The sequence below is a fragment of the Trachemys scripta genome, chromosome 15, assembly GCF_013100865.1.
Source record: "Trachemys scripta elegans isolate TJP31775 chromosome 15, CAS_Tse_1.0, whole genome shotgun sequence".
NCBI lineage: Eukaryota > Metazoa > Chordata > Testudines > Emydidae > Trachemys > Trachemys scripta.
The window spans coordinates 7160524-7176574 of NC_048312.1; the positions used below are offsets into that span (position 1 = coordinate 7160524).

General features: G+C 43.0%; 1 protein-coding gene across 4 annotated transcripts; it reads right to left on the reverse strand.

Annotated features, from left to right (window-relative positions):
* Window positions 1-448: 448 nt before the first annotated feature.
* RNF34 (ring finger protein 34) lies at window positions 449-15240 on the reverse strand. Of its 4 annotated transcripts, none has more exons than XM_034790653.1 (6): window positions 15120-15240; window positions 8345-8554; window positions 3688-4074; window positions 3348-3413; window positions 2890-3091; window positions 449-1611 (listed from the first exon to the last, which is right to left on the reverse strand). In XM_034790653.1, the coding sequence occupies exons 1-6, from the start codon at window positions 15123-15125 to the stop codon at window positions 1424-1426; spliced, it is 1059 nt and encodes a 352-aa protein (XP_034646544.1). In that variant the 5' UTR covers window positions 15126-15240; the 3' UTR covers window positions 449-1423. The 4 variants fall into 4 exon arrangements, with proteins under 4 accessions (XP_034646544.1, XP_034646542.1, XP_034646545.1 ...); XM_034790651.1 differs by lacking the exon at window positions 15120-15240 and adding an exon at window positions 12317-12427; XM_034790654.1 differs by lacking the exon at window positions 8345-8554 and having other exon boundaries at window positions 15120-15217.
* Window positions 15241-16051: the final 811 nt, after the last annotated feature.

Sequence of the window (16051 nt, forward strand, 5' to 3'; positions counted from 1 at the left end):
TACCTTCTCAAACTAGGTGAGCACTGGGAATTGAATAGTGGGTTGTACAGAAAGTTGAGAGATACCCAGGTATATTAAAACCCACTATGCAATGTTAGTTTTTGTGCAACACCATTTGCCCAGTAAAATTCAACTCAGATTAAAGTTGTCACAGGATAATGTTAAAGGCATTTCAATAACTGCCATTAGATCTCCACTTTAAAAGAAAGTGGTTATACTGTTAAGTATCTAGCCCTAGAACAGATTACAGCAAAGGTCATGGGCAATACTGGCTTCCTACTACACTTCATTATTTCCCTCAAAACCTACTTTTACTGAGCTGGGGGACCCTTTAAGGGAAGTTTTTGAATTCTAAAGGAACAATTATTGCCCCTGATGGTGGTTTGATACTACCTAGGAACTGGCCTGAATAACCTACTTCACAGGGGTCACCAGAGAGGTAATTGGCAATTTTGTTCACTACCCTAGTCTTGATTCAAAACACTAAACTACAATTCTTCTTAATCCTGTTTTTCCTTCCTTACGCTCAACCCATTGCCACCCCAGAAAAGCTAATGGGTTGTAATACTATAACCCCCAAAGTTAGCATCTACTAGTTTCACTATAATTGATCTGTATTCACATTAAGTTCCTAGTACATGGAATACAATCTTTGCAAAATATAGATTATAGGTTTGAATGAATTTGGGACCACGGAAGTTAACACCTGTACCCTCTAACTACATTTTATTTTTAAACTCAACATTGAGTAATTAGCATTTGGCTGCCATTAAACAGAGCTATGTAGGAATACGCAATTCACTTTGATAAAGAATGTGAAAGGACAGTACACAATATATATGTAATGAGACCGACATTCTGAATGAAGCAATAAGCATGAAAATAGATTAGCTGTACCTGCATAGAAACACTTATGTAATGGCAGTGCTTTCTACAATCTTGTTTTATTGACTGTTTTGACACTCTTGGAGCAAGAGTGTCAGAACAGTTACATTCTATTAAGAGTAATATTTAATATATTAAAGTTTCATTGGTGCTTATGCATTGCTCCTAATGAACCAGACTATAATCATCCAATAAGGTGGTCATGGTAAAGCAGTTTTCCGCTGACTATACTGGACCCTTCACCAAATTTATGATTAAGGTGGTGGTGTTCAGAAGAGAGCAATAAGTGATACTAGATCTGCTGTAAACAGTTGGACTTAAACAGTTCGTGGCTTTATAAGGTAACTCAGGCAGCTCCTGCAGTACATGTTGCCAAATTGCAATTTTAATTAGGTCAGAGGAAAGTGTTTCAAATGCTGCTGTAGCCTGCTGTTCAAAATGTTTGATTCATATTGAAACTGTTTGACATAATAAGCTTCATCAGTCCTGCCCCCAGAAATACGGGAACTTGGGGTGGCTATAAAACATATTTTTGGTCTTAAGATTTAAATACATGCACTGCTCGTACAACATACTGTCTACAGATGGGACACTCACTCATTCTTTTGCCGCACTTTGTGCAAGTGACCATGTGCCCACATTCCAGAAGAACACAGTCAATTACTGCATCCATGCAGATCCTACACAGATTATCATCGTTCTCAGTCAGTTGCATCTTCTCTCCCTCTGCAAAGCAACAGACGGGGTTAAGATTTAGAGAGATTCAGGCCATGGCAAAAGCAGCTAAATTCTATCCCAGACATGTAGGAAACTAAGCCAACTCATTTCAGCACCACTTCATTTTCATCTGCATTTACAGTAAAGCTACTGGTAAAATAAAGCTTTAGTTTACAACCATTATAAATGGAGTAAGATTAAGCCAACTGATGCAGAGTATGGTTTTGTCCTATATTTAGGATCAAATAACTCTGATGTCACACAGTCCAGTGAAGAGAGTACTGGACTAGGATTCAAATACAGGTATCATCCCACCTCTGGGCCCTATTAGTTTCATCATTTGTCAAACATGGATAACAATACTTACCTCCCTCTTTGTAAAGGACTTTGATCACTACAGATATGTATGCAATATTATTAACAGGGCCAAATACAACCTTACAAAAATTGCTATTGGGACACAAGACTTATGCATCTTATAGCCAAATGACACATTTAGTAACTATGTAGAATTAAAGGGCAGCCATGTTGTATGATGGAAAGTAGATCTGGGTATTAATCTTTCACATTTTGTAAGATGTTAAACAGGAAAAAAAATCTTGAAGTTTACATTTAACCGTCCCAAAATGATGCTGTAACTGTTTGAGTGGCAGAATTGTGACAATTTAACTCAGTTGTGCTTTAGTTTAGGAACATAGTGCAGCCATATTTGTTAAAATGCTAATTTTAGGAAAGACACCAGAAACTTGATAAGAAAACCATCACTTGTCCCAGCAATGGCATCACAGCTACTCCATAGAGAGACAGGTCCCCTGGCAGAGGGATTTTTGCCAGTGTAGCTTTTAATCACTGAAAAGTAGTATCACTAAAAAGTAAGAGTTCTCTTCTGAAAGATTTTTTTCTGTGCCAAAAAACCCCCACTAACACTTAGTTTACACCCCCATGCCTTTCATGGGGGTTTCACAATTTCATTTTCTCTAATGGGTTGGTTTTCATTAGTTGTTACCAATTTAACTACTATGAGGAAAGCAGAAGTGAGAGTGATCAAGTTTATTTAGCTTCAGCAAAAGTCACCAGAACAGCACAATCTTAGGAACCAATACCACATACTGATCAACAGTGCAACTCACATGCCAGATCTAGTACAGCTTCAGCTATTCTGGACACAGCTAGTACAGCTAATAGCTTTCCATTGTTGCAGCTGACAAAAGCACTCAATACCCATTGTCAAAGCCAATCACTAGAGAACAAGAGTTGGTTTTAAGGAAAAAAGAACTAAACACTTACGTGTCCTGTGATTTTCCTCACTCTCTCTGTACAGCCTGCTCACTTTCTCCACAAGTTCCCATTTTTCGCAGCATCCTGAATAGTTGACAAAATTTCGAGCAAGTATTTCCTTCAGCTGTCGAACACTTAACCCTTCAATATCTTCCAGACTTGAAATATCAGACAATGATGCTCTTGCTCGCTTTCTGGACATGCTAGGGGTCTGAAACACACCAATTATTTCTTATGCTTTTAACTTTAAGTCACCAAAAAAATTACTGTTCTAATTTTAGCTAATCCCTTCTATAGTTTAAAGAATTTACCAATTTTTTTTTTACAATATTTTCAAATATTGATAACATGTAGCACCACAGCCTAGTTCACTCAAACTAAATTAACAGCGTGAAGGCCCTATATGTTTTTTTATGTCAGATGCCAAATAGGTCTAGTTTACGCTTTAGGTGGCTCATATGTCTCACCTGCTCTTCTGCGTCGTCTTCTTCTTCTTCTTCTTCATTATTTGAAGAAGGCATTCCACTTTGTCCCTGCATATACAATGAATCAGATCATAACAACCACCCCCTCTGGTACAGTAAGGAAAATGCTTTAAACAGGTCACAGATGACACACATTGGAAAGCTTATGCTAAAGTTAGCCATTACAGTTTTAAGTGATCATAGTCTTGTCCCAATTACCCATGTTCTTCCATTTTCAAGTGCAGGATGTAAAAGATCCTACACCCGCCCATTAAAAAAAAAAAAGTGTAGCAGACAGCATTTTTATAAGTTCATTGTAAGACCACAACTACTGGTACTGTACCTGTACAGGTGTTCCATTTTCTGTGCTTCCTCTTCTATTTGTAAGTTCTTGAGAGGACGACACTGATACAGACAGAGAAAATGGATGTGTAAAAAAACTAGAAGTCTGTGACCTTGAAGAATGCAAGCTACTAGTGTCTGTATCCTCAGAACCTAATCCATGATGGCAGAGTACAAGATCCACCAAGTCTTCTTTTTCTCGACAAGTATCTGTTGGTATGTTTCTAAGGATCAGATACTGACGCAGATCCTTGACTTTCAATCGCATTAACTGAGGCCGCTGAAATGCAGTCTCTTGTAACAAGTGACAAGTAGAACATCTTCTGAGATTTTCTTGTAAGACTGAACAAACTGAGCAAAAATCCTTCTTGCAGTCACAACACACATGCTAAACAGGAAGACAAAAAAGCCATTAAACTGTATGTCAGATATTCACAGGAGTAGAAAATAAATCTATTTGCTATTTCCTTCACACACACCCCTCCATCACCTACTGCTATTCTTTGCTTTCAGTTGACAATCTTAGTATGTGTTTTCTGACATGTCTATGAAACTGGTCTATCAAACAGTTTTGCAAGTATTCTCCAGAGCATTTGTAGGGCTAGTACATTCATCAAGACATTTAATCAATTTTAACAAGGCAACACTTAAAGTGTGTATTTAAGTTGTAGTTAACTCAAAAGGACACCCACTTGAAATCTAGTCAGTTTCAAAGTGAGTTGCAAGTAATTTCAAGCACTATACCTGCCACCAAGTCTGTTTCTATTTTCTGGGGAAATTTTTAGTGTTTTTCTCTCTCACACATAAGGGAAATCTGACTACAGAGGAGAAAGTATGGTTATACACAAGGTGCTGGCAAATGTGCCATGTTAAACAAAAAAACCCCACATATTTCAGGTTTAGTGATCTTATTACTGTAAGAATTAATGGCTAAGAGCAATTTCAACAAGTCTGATATAAAGTGAGTGTCCTTTTAAAATGTTTTCCTACTCTCAGCAAAAGAATCATCCTCCCCCAGTACTAACTGTGCAAAGCCATGCAGACCATCCATCCCCTCTACTTTATAGATTTCAACTGATGTATCTGAAGTTAGAGGAACCAGACAGCTGTTGACGGTAGCTTTTTACTTCCAGACTATAGACCCAAGGTATACGCCCACAACAACTGCATATACTAGAAAGTGGCAGGGTCGCAAAGCAAACAATTTGGAGAATAGTCGCTCTGTGGTTGGAAACCTTTGTCCTTCATGATACTGCTGCTGCAAATTCTGATTGTAAGACTGCATACAAGGCATCCTCTTTCTGTGATGACATGACAGTGTACACAATTCCACAGGTCTCATTTTGACTAGAAGAGATGTTTTTGAAAACATTAGCCAACATATTCTAAAACATTTTCCCTTTACTAGACAGTGGAGACTACAGGGGCAATGTCACAGAAGACAATGTATAATGACTGCAGTGTAACAGTCATCCAGCACCATTAGAAACACTACTGAAGCCTTGACATATTGTTCCCCTTCCATTCCCAAAGAACTACGTTAAGATATTTAGAATTAAGAGTGTAACCTCGTTAGCTGGGATAAAATTACTAAGACTCAGTTCTGATGATTCAAGATACTAACCAGGTTCTAAGCTGGAATCATGAAGATACCACTTTCTGCACTGTGCTACTAGGATATTAAGTCATGGGAGACAATTATGCCTTCCTCTGAAGTAGTGGCTAGAAGTTGCAGTTCCTAAATAAAATCTCCAGAGAGCTCCTCTGAAAAGATATTGGCTAGGACCCTGATGTTTTAGAAAGACAGTTCAATGGCTAAATAAAATGTAAGCTTTTATTTTGACCCTCAAACAAACAAAAAGCAACACTGTTAAAAGCAGTTACACATCAGAGTAATAAAAGAATGTCACTATGGGTATTTCACCTGGGGGGGAGGGGAAGAGAACCCCACAAGATTCCACAGCAACAAGTCTTCTATCCTTTGTGTAGACATTTTGGCTCAGGCTGGAATGTGGGCTCTGAAGCCTCCCATCCCATCACACCAGAGCCCAAGCAGCTACATGGCTATTTGTAGCATCATAACACAAGCTTAAGTCTGTGTAGACCTGGGCTCTTGAGACTCTCAGCTGTGGATTGGTTTGTTTTTGCCATGTAGACATACCCTGTATTTTTTTCCAGCCTGCAAAAACCTCTCAAGCAAGAATGTGACAAGACTATTTAAGGGACGATATGAACTGTAAAGGACAAGGTAATTTTCTAATTAGACTCCTACATCCCCTACACTCTAAGTAGAGCCAAACATTGTATACACTATAATTGAGCTACAAAGCACTACCAATGTATCCATTTCACCCAAAGCCATGTAGGATAACCTCTGTATACAAAAAACTAACTACAGACACCACAAACTTTTTTTAAAAAAGCTCTTGATTTAAGATTTACTATTTCTAATATGAAAACAGAAAAGTCAATGTCACACACTCAACCCTTCCTGGAGACATGCTAAGGTCTTAGGTTGGCATCTAAACTCATCTCTCCTACCACAAGAAACTACACACCATAGGAAAGAATATCTCCCTAGCAAAGAAAAAGTCTGTAGGGAAAAAAGACAAAAAATTCTCTTTCCAGATATCACAGGTCAACCCTACAGGAGAATAAATTGTAAGGGACACATCCACAGTGGCAAATAGAAGATGCAGAAGGAAAAGTGCACTTTTCCTGAGTCTTCAGGCTGACAAATCTGAATTACAATTCTTCCAACAGGGCGGGGGGGGGGGGGGGGAAATGGATGGTCTACAGCAGGGGTGGGCAAACTTTTTGGCCTGGGGGCCACATCGGGGATGCAAAACAGTTTGGAGGGCCAGGTAGGGAAGGCTGTGCCTCCCCAGACAGCCTGCCCCCTACCCCCCCCCCCCCCCCTCCCCCCCTCTGACGCCCCCCCCCCCCCCAGAACCTCCAACCCATCCAACCCCCCCTGCACCTTGTCCCCTGACCGCCCCCTCCTGGGACCCCCTGCCCCTAACCGCCCCCTCCCGGGACCCCCTGCCATCCCATCCCCTATCCACTCCCTCCCATAAGCCCCTTTCGGAATGTGGCCCTGAGAACATGGGCGGAGGACTCAGGAGGAGCAGGGGCAGCCGGAGAGAAGCAGCGATTTCCCCTTCAAAGCACCACTTCTCTCCGGCCAGCTGCGCGGCCGCCCAGAGCTCCTCCTGAGTCCTCCAGCCATGTTCCCTGCGCTCCCGCCACCCGCACTGCCTGCCTGCCCCACTACCCCTGCAGTGCAGCCCCTCCCCCCCCCGGGAGGTGTGCCGGTCCTGAGCTGCCCGAGTGCTCGGCCCCATGCCAGGGCACCGTGTGTTCACTGTTAAATCTGCCGCGCCGCCCGGCCGGAGCCAGCCGGGCAGGACGTAGTTTGCCCACCCTCCCTGCGGGGGAGAGGGGACAGCAGGGGAGGAGCCAAGGCCGGCCGGGAGCTCAGGGGCCGGGCAGGACGTAGTTTGCCCACCTCTGGTCTAAGGGCAACTCTGATGGTCACTTCAGACACGAGTGAAATGGTTCTGCATTTAACAACTTGGAGGACAGGGATGGTGGGAGCTCTAGCAATTAGCCTCAGATTTCTGAATCCAATTAAAGTTAATGGGAGGGCTTCCAGTGATTTCAGAGGACCCTGAATCAGGCTTAAGTTCTAGACCCTGTTTAGTTTAGAGAACCTGAGGTAAATAGTGGTCCTAATTCAAGAGGTCTATTTGCATACAGGCAGAGGGAATTGGTATAGCCAAGAGTCACACGAGTCCCTTAACACAACTATCTCAACCATGATTAGCCTAGATCGATCTCTCCCCATGTTCTTTGGAATTTTAATAAATTAGCCCTAGGAAAGCTTAGATTGAGACATTATGGACCCTTAGCTACTGCTCAGGCACATTGCCACCAAAGGAATGCAGGGTACAGTAGATTTCAAAAAATGGGGAAATCTCTGCCAAGAGATTGATCTGTTGGAAGAATCTCTGACTATTAGATTTTCTGTACATCAGAAACAGCTGGGCTTCAGTTTATTCTAAGTTAGCTGCAGAGAACTGGGCCAGTGAGTGGTCAAGATAATGCTGGCCTGCCAAATTGACTCTAATCTTACAGATTACATTATTTTTATATAAATACATAGAACAGTGTCATCTATGCGTTGGGTTTTGAAATACATCCATAGTTTAAACAAAATTCCAATCAATTTTATTTGGTAAGTTTTTCATCGACTCACCTGTTTGATTGTAAGTGAAGTGATAGGCTACTGCACTGGTTAGGTTTTCAACTTCCTAACCAACCTCATTCCTCTGACACAGGGCTAAGACTGCAATTAAGTTCCATTGGTTTCTAAGGAAAATGCTACAATACTAATTGTGAATTTGAGGCTTTTCTGTTGCTCAGCCTCTCCATCACTCAGTTGTTCAGCAATTTTGTTGGTTATTATTTTGAACAAGCAATATAGGAAAACTAATCCTGTCTGACATCAACTTCCTCTGTGACCTTGAACAAATAATTAAAACCCCTCCACCTGGTGCCTCAGTTTTACTATCTGTAAAAGGGGGGAATGCTTCTCTCCTGACAGGTCTACAGATTAGTTAGTGTTAGTAAAGCATTATTTAATAAATTATACTCACCTTTTTCCTAAAAACTGAAAATGAAAGCCCACAGGCTTTGCAGACTATATTGGCTCCTGAAGATGGATATGCTGAGAAGTCTGTATTTGGTGCAAATCTGAATGGGCCAGTACCTCCCCCAAATCCTGGCTGTTGGCCACGGACAGCTCCGGTACCCATGACTTCATTCAGCAACCCACAGCAGGAAGCCCACATGGATGTGGCTCCCGCCTGAAAACAGTAAAGGCAAAAAGGAAACTTAACTCCATTTTAAGATTCTTACCTGTGCATAACTTGTTATTGAAGAGATGCTTCATTCTGTTACACCATCATCCCACTAGTGCTGTGTATGAATTCCCAGAGTACTAGTAACTTAACACAGTAATAACTCTTAGAATAGTCTTAGTCCTGTGCTTCCCAACTGGGGTCTGAACAGTTAAAATAAGCAAAGGGCCTCTTTTGAGGCTTGGTCTACACTACCCCCCCCAATTCGAACTAAGGTACGCAACTTCAGCTACGTGAATAACGTAGCTGAAGTCGAAGTACCTTAGTTCGAACTTACCTTGCTCCACACGCGGCAGGCAGGCTCCCCCGTCGACTCCGCGGTACTCCTCTCGCCGAGCTGGAGTACCGCAGTCGACGGCAAGCACTTCCGGGTTCGACTTATCGCGTCCAGACTAGACGCGATAAGTCGAACCCAGAACTTCGATTTCCAGCCGTTGAACTAGCTGGTAAGTGTAGCCAAGGCCTGAGAGCAGTTTGGTGGGAGGCATTGCACAAGCAGGCAGGGTAGAGAACTTGAAAAGGTAATGTTTTAGGAGAGTGGATCAGTGAAAGAAACAGACCAAGGATCAGTCAGCAAAGACACAGGAACCCACAAGGAAGACTGGTAGTTAGTGAGCAGAAACACTCGAAGGATGAGAGAAAGAAACCAGCAAATCAGGCCATAGCCAACAGCACAGGCTCAGCAAAGAATCTGCCGCTGGAAATGGAGAAAGGTGATTTTGTGGAAGCAGATTACACCCAGACAAGAATACCCGACGCGTGGGGTTTCTGCATTTGAGAGCAGAGGCACTGGAGCTACCGGTAGCCTCTAGGCGACAAAACCACATTAGTTTCTATTTGGTTCAGGTCTGAAATATATTTAGAGCCAAAAGGGTTAGAATCTTATCTTAAAGGGACAACTGAAATTCTGTTGAAAGTGATAGCCTAACTTCTTGCAGCAGCAAGTATGCAAGTAAGTTTTTCCAAGCCCTTTCAGTAAGTGCAACATTGTTTTACTTGTATTAGGCATCTCTAAAATTGCTATTATAAACAGATCTGAATACACACTGACCATGTTTTAATTTTAAAAATCAAGCTGGAGCACCCAAAAAGCATTCACTTTTGAAATACGCACATTTCAAGTATGAATTACTCGTTATCCTTGGAAATATTTTATATTGGAGTCTCTTGCAAGGGGGAGGGCAATCCGCTGTAATACATATTCTACTTAAAATCTACACTTATAGGAGGCAGCTACATTTAAGATTCAGACAGACAGACTGTGCAAGTCCAATTACAGTTTTTAGTTAGACTCAAAAATGATTACACAAAGAAAAAAAGAAAGATGTGTTCCTCGATCAGGCCAGCACCACAGTTCCTTCCTTCTTGGAAGGAAAACAGAGTGATATGACTGAAGGATTTATGCACCTTTAAGGAAAACATCAAGCAATGAATTTTAAATTGGTATGTTTAAAGCTAGTTTGTCTTTCAAGCCTTTACCAAAACCACACTGGAATACGCTGAAAAGGGAGAAGATGTCTTACAGCTAAAGAGGAACAAAATGGAATACATGTATTTGTGATTTCAAGATTAAATGCTAGTGCAGGAAGGAGCCTTTATCAGTTAGGTATGCATGGAACTGCACGAGCATTTTATCTGGAGACTGAAGGGTTTCTAACTCACATTTTAGCCACTAGCTAGACTTATTTTAAAGTGAATTTATAAACTTACTCTAAAATTAACTGAAAACATTCTGATATTTGTGGTAATTCAATGCAGAATTAAATATATAACACAGGAATTTTGTACCCTTCAATATGGTAGGAAACATTCCTCTAATTTTGAGATTTCAGTTTATAAGAGCCCATGGGAAGCTATAAGAAACCCTGTCACAAACTAAAGATATTTTATCTAAATCTTTCCATGAGAAAGACTCAGATAAACTTGAAATTCAACGAGAAATGCCTCTCAGTGATTCTGTACATCTCCAGCCCACACAAACCTTGTGCCTTCACTCTTCCTATAGGAAGTTTTCAACATCTCTAGTTAAATGCGTCACTGAGGTTCTAAACATTGTCAGGGCTAGGACCTTGCGTTCCTTTACAGCTGTACTGCACCTAGCACATTCTAGGCATCACCAGAACCAAATATTCTTAGACAATAAATCTACTGAACCCAATCTTGCAAGCATGTGCAGAATTTACACTAGACAGAACAGGAGACCTGCATGTGGAGTGCTCCCAGGACACTACCATAATTTAAAGCTTCCCACACACTCTTCTGAAAAGGAGTTAAAAGATTTTCACCCTGCTACAGGAATTCCTGAGAACACTGGATTTTTCAACCCATCTTAAAATTCTTAGGTCACAGTGTTTCCTTTAGCAACAAGATCCATTAATCCAAGAACTCCATCTTTTTGTCCCTAAGCAGCCATCATATGTGTCTATTAAAACCTTATGTTCATGCCTGTGTGGGTTAAGTCAGTCACTGTCAGTATATTTTCAAGAATCTTATTTGCAGTGAAAATGGCAATAATCCCTTCTAAATTGAGCAAAGTGTTGGGCAGTAATGATTTAACTACTATATAAAAATCCCTTTAATGTACATTATTAACAAACAAATGTTCCCACTGAGGTACATAATCAGACATCCATGCTTGTTTACACATGCTAAGCCAGTCTTCAAAGAGCTACCAATATACAGTCAGCACCTCAGAAACGGACAGTTAAGGAACTTAACTTCTTGTTAACCCAAACCTCAATTTTCTACATTTAATACCAAAAGAATGTAGATTAACCAATACTCATTTTCCTGTGCAAATTTCAAGTTGTCCCTGACCATCCTAGTTTTACTAGACAAGAATGAGTTGTGCTGAGATTTTATTTTTTTTTAAAAGCAACCCACAAGATATACACTTTTTAATCTACAAGGACTAAAACACTTGTTACAAACACTTTTAATTATTTCTGTAATAGACATGCGAGACGCTGACAAAGATAACATTAAACAAATTGAAATTTAAAAGCCACAACTGCCAGCCCAGCTTAACTGGAAAAATGGACCTGAAAGGTAACTGATCAGATCAAAGGAAGAAGATGCCCCAATTATCAGAAGAAAGGATTGTGCATGTTGAACTCCAAGTGAGCTAAACATCAGGTTTGGGCCAAAGTTAGCAATTGGCAATGACCTCACTTGTTTGTTAAAGGATAAACTCTTGAGCTGATCACTGCTAATACTTGCTGCACCAAGTTAGAGCCAACCAACACTGGTCTAAGCACCCCCAGACTTAGCTCTTCTGTAAGTATTTTGATCAAATGATTATAAATGTTTTGTTACTATTTGAATGCAGTATATTGCTTACTATTTAGGGTTTTAGGCATGTTTAGCGCAATTGTGTAAGTACCATTTGGCCTGAGGAGCTAATGAAGGAATTTATAGTTAATGTCTAGTAGTATCTTCTATTAATGATAATAATTCCAACATGTATGAAAGCCATGGTTCAAAACACTGTTATACCAACATAATTAAAAGGACACTGTTAAGTAGTTACAGCCAAATAATTAGGGGGATGGAAGGAAGGGTGTGGGTTTTTTGTTTTTTTTAAATGTATGAAATTACTGGGGGAGGAAGGGAGGAATAAAACATCCTCCTGTAGAGAATTTGAACACTACAGTTTGTGTTAGCACATAGCAACAGGATAGTGAAACTGTCATTTAGTTCTGGTTGTACCTTCAGTGAAACTGGCCCAGAGCAGGCTCGCCTCTCCTTCACCCTCCAGCAGATAAGGCCAGAAGGGACGTTCTGATCATCCATTCCAGTCTGACCTCCTGCATAACACAGGCCACCAGATTTATTTCAATTATTTCCTGTTTGAACTAGATACAGCAGCTCCTAAACTTTAGTGGGTCAGGTGCCACCTTCTTAGAGAAATGAATGGATGGAACAATCAAGCTCAAATACTAACAGTGCATGAACAACAATTTGGGAACCCCTGAACTTAAAGCATCTCTTAGAAAAACCTTAAATCTTGATTTTAAGATTTCCAGTGATGGGGAATCCACCACAGGCCTTGGTAAGTTTTAATGTCCACGCTGTGTTACATGCAAGACCTAACCAAATAAGAGTAAACAAACAAACAAAAAAATCAAATTTAATTTGACCAGTATTTAAAACTTGGGTTAAAAAAAGCAGATAGAATTTTCTCTTGACTGCTTACCTTTAATAAGGAACTACTTGCATGTTTCTGTAAATATGGTATAAAACTGATCAAAGTTTTGGTTTTTTAATATTTAAGAATGAACTATACATAAGAGAAGATGAGGAAGAACAGAGAGGGCATTTGGTTGGTTGAACAAATGGGTGGTTCGTTGGGTGGCAACAGCCCAAGGAAAGATAAGGATGGCAATGATGAAGAGTAGCAACAATCAGGCTACCAACTAGTTAAACATCTGTTTTTCTAGGTTTATCTATCCAATAGGCTGTAGCAGCTCTCTACACATCATTATCAATACTGGGTATTTATTTAGGAAAAATATATTTTGTTTCTCTTATGTACCAATCATGGATTACTTTAAAATAAGCACTGATAAAAAAAATAAGTGTTGATTCGATTTTATTTTGTATGCTTGTTTGGCCACTTTTAATTGAAAATCCAAAATATATATTGCATGAAGTCTTTCCATAACCCATCTAATCAACAGCTGATTCTTTGTGCAGAATCAATGTTTTGATAAGGTAACTAAACCACACATACTGTAGAGAATGTCTGAAAGTTTTGGCCACCCTGTTTAAGAATGAGACCATGCCAAAAGTAAGTAAGATGTATACAAAAATAACTTACTAACTTTACTAGGTAGCATCTCCTTATCCTCCTTTCAACCAGAGCTCTTAACTATCTCCTTCGTGCCCCATTTTTTTCTTTACAGGACTTGTGCTCCATTTTATTACATTATATTATTATTATTATTTATATAGGAGGCCTAAAGACAGTTTTCAGGTTGTTTTTTCTATATGTAAGTTCTGTCCTAATTAGAAGTTTATAAAACATGACATCATAAGAGTCAAGAAGTGACAGTGAAGCAGGGTGAGAAGGGATTATTAGTCCTGATTTAAAACTTGTGTTTTTGTTATCAATATAACTTCAATAGCTAACTTTGTGAATAATAGAAGCCTTTGCTAATGATTCAGGACCTTTGTGCACTCAAGGCATTACACTTTCACAAAACAGATTCCCAAGACTTCCAGACATATTCAGTCTGATCATCCCTAGTTGGAGGATCTCTGGGATTTCTAAATGTTGTGTGTATGTAAAAATGGGGGGGGGGGGGGTTTGAAAGACTGTTTCAAGACTTCTTTATCCATTAAACACATACCAAAAAGGACAAGCCCAACTTTTTTTTCCAGTGTCCCCCCCCCCCCAGATTCCCCTACAGTTCAAATTTAATGAACTGCAGATTCTATACTGTGCCCTAATGCCCAACACCACATCTACCTTGCACAAATACATGTGAATGCTCTGACCCATAAAGAAGTTGTACTAAATCTTGGAGCATATGCCAGATCATGACACCAGGATCTGGTGCAACCCAAGATCTGTGAACATTCACCAAATTCAGGAGGCAAGCAGCTAGTACTAAAGAGCCCTACAGCAAGACAAGGTCTCAAGATCATCATTAAAAGCAGGTCCATTTACAATCTGTAAGCCCTGAACAGCTCCTGCTAGGGTTCTCAAACTTTTGTACTGGTGACCCCTTTCACAGAGCAAGCGTCTGAAGTGATGGAAGTTCCAGCTCACAACCCCCCATGTAATAACCTCGTGACCCCCTGAGGGGTCCCAACCCCCAGTTTGAGAACCCTTGAGCTAGTGGATGGTATCTGGCAGAGCGGCTTGCCTCTCCTCCAGGTCCTGTAGGGCAGGTGCAGAGGTCAGATCAAGCTAGCCCTTGAGGGTATGTCCATACTGCACTATCAACTCGTGTCTGGTCTTACGGGCCGTTTCCAAGCACATGCCTGAGCAGCCACACTGCACTGTCAACAACTGCTGGACCTGGGTCTCACAGCCCGACTAATGCGTCCATACAGCCCTACACACCCCTTCTGCCCCGGGTGTGCGGCTTCAGCCGCAGCCAAACTGCGCAATGACCCGGCTCCAGCCCGACTCACACCAAGACTCGGGCCCGGACCCTCCCCACTGGCAAGATGCCGGCGGCGGGATCCGGAGCGCTTGCAGCGCTGACCCGAGCCCGGCAGAGCGGCGCGGGCCCGAGTGGGAGCCTGGACGTGCTCGCAACAGAGATGCCAGGTCAGCCGGGCCCTGGGAGAGGCGGGGGGAGTCTCCCCACTACCAGCCCCCCCCGTGGGCTCGGCTCACGGGCTGCCAAGTCACGGGGCTTCTTAGCCTAGCGCCAGGCGGGCCGGCGGGGGGGGGGGCCGCGGGCTGGGCACTGGCACAGGAGCCCGCCACTCCCCGCCAGGGGGACCCAACCCTAGCGGCTCCCCCAGCGCTTCCCATGGCCCGGGGACCCCCACTCACCTTCATGGCCGCTCCCGCCTCGCCTCCTCCACGGGGGACGGCGAGCCCGGCGCCTTCACATCCCGCAGGGCCCCGCCCTGCGCGGCGTCCGGAGCGCCGCCTCACGGAGGGCGGGCCAGGCCGCCGCCTCCTCCCACCCCCATTGGTCGCCCCTCAGCCAATGAGAGTGAGAATGTCCAGCGGACTCTCCAATCGGAGAGGGCGCATCCATTCCATGGGGAGGGGGGACGAGTCCATTCAAGGGGGGGGGTTGTGAGAGTGAATGTTAGGGCCTCCACAGTCCCCTCCCGCAGGGAGGAGCTGGGCCGGGCGGGGCAGAGCGGGGCTCGGCTCAGGGGCGATCCCAGCTGAGGGGCCAAGCCTCGGGGGCGCCCCCATCGCTGCAGCACCTGACGGGACAGTGGGGGAGATCGTCCCTGGACAGGACCGGAACCGAACCGCCCCGGACACCCCACCTGGGCCCGTCTCTAGACCGGACCCGATCCGAACCGATCTCCCACCGGCCCGGACACCCCGTGTGGGTCCGTCTCTCTAACAGAGCGGAACCGACTTCCCAATGCCCCGGGCACCCCGCCGGAGCCCATCTCCACTATAGACCGGAATCAACCCCCCGATCCCCCACATTGCCCCATCTCTATAATGGACCGAAAACAACCTTCCCTGCCGCCCTGGACATCATGCCTGGCCCCATCTCGATACTGGACCAGAATCAACCATGCCCGCCACCCTAGATGCCATGCCTGGCCCCATCTCTGTAGGACCAGAACTGACCTCCCCTGCCAGCCCAGACACCACGCCATCCCCCCTTTCTATAACGGACCTCCCAATGCCCCAGACACCACACCTGGACCTGTCTCTATAAAAGACTGGAAACAACCTCTCAATGCCATGCCTGCCCCACCTCTGTAACAGATTGGAACCTCTTCCCCCAC

What these genes read in the sequence shown, in the direction of transcription:
- RNF34 (XM_034790651.1), bottom strand. Translation starts at nt 12,400, where the DNA reads ATGGATGATCAGAACGTCCCTTCTGGCCTTATCTGCTGGAGGGTGAAG. An exon ending in AAAATGGAACACCTGTACAG is followed by an intron (nt 3,414 to 3,687) that starts GTACAGTACCAG and finishes TTGTATATGCAG; the next exon opens with GGACAAAGTGGAATGCCTTC. An exon ending in TGAGGAAAATCACAGGACAC is followed by an intron (nt 1,612 to 2,889) that starts GTAAGTGTTTAG and finishes GTTGCTTTGCAG; the next exon opens with AGGGAGAGAAGATGCAACTG.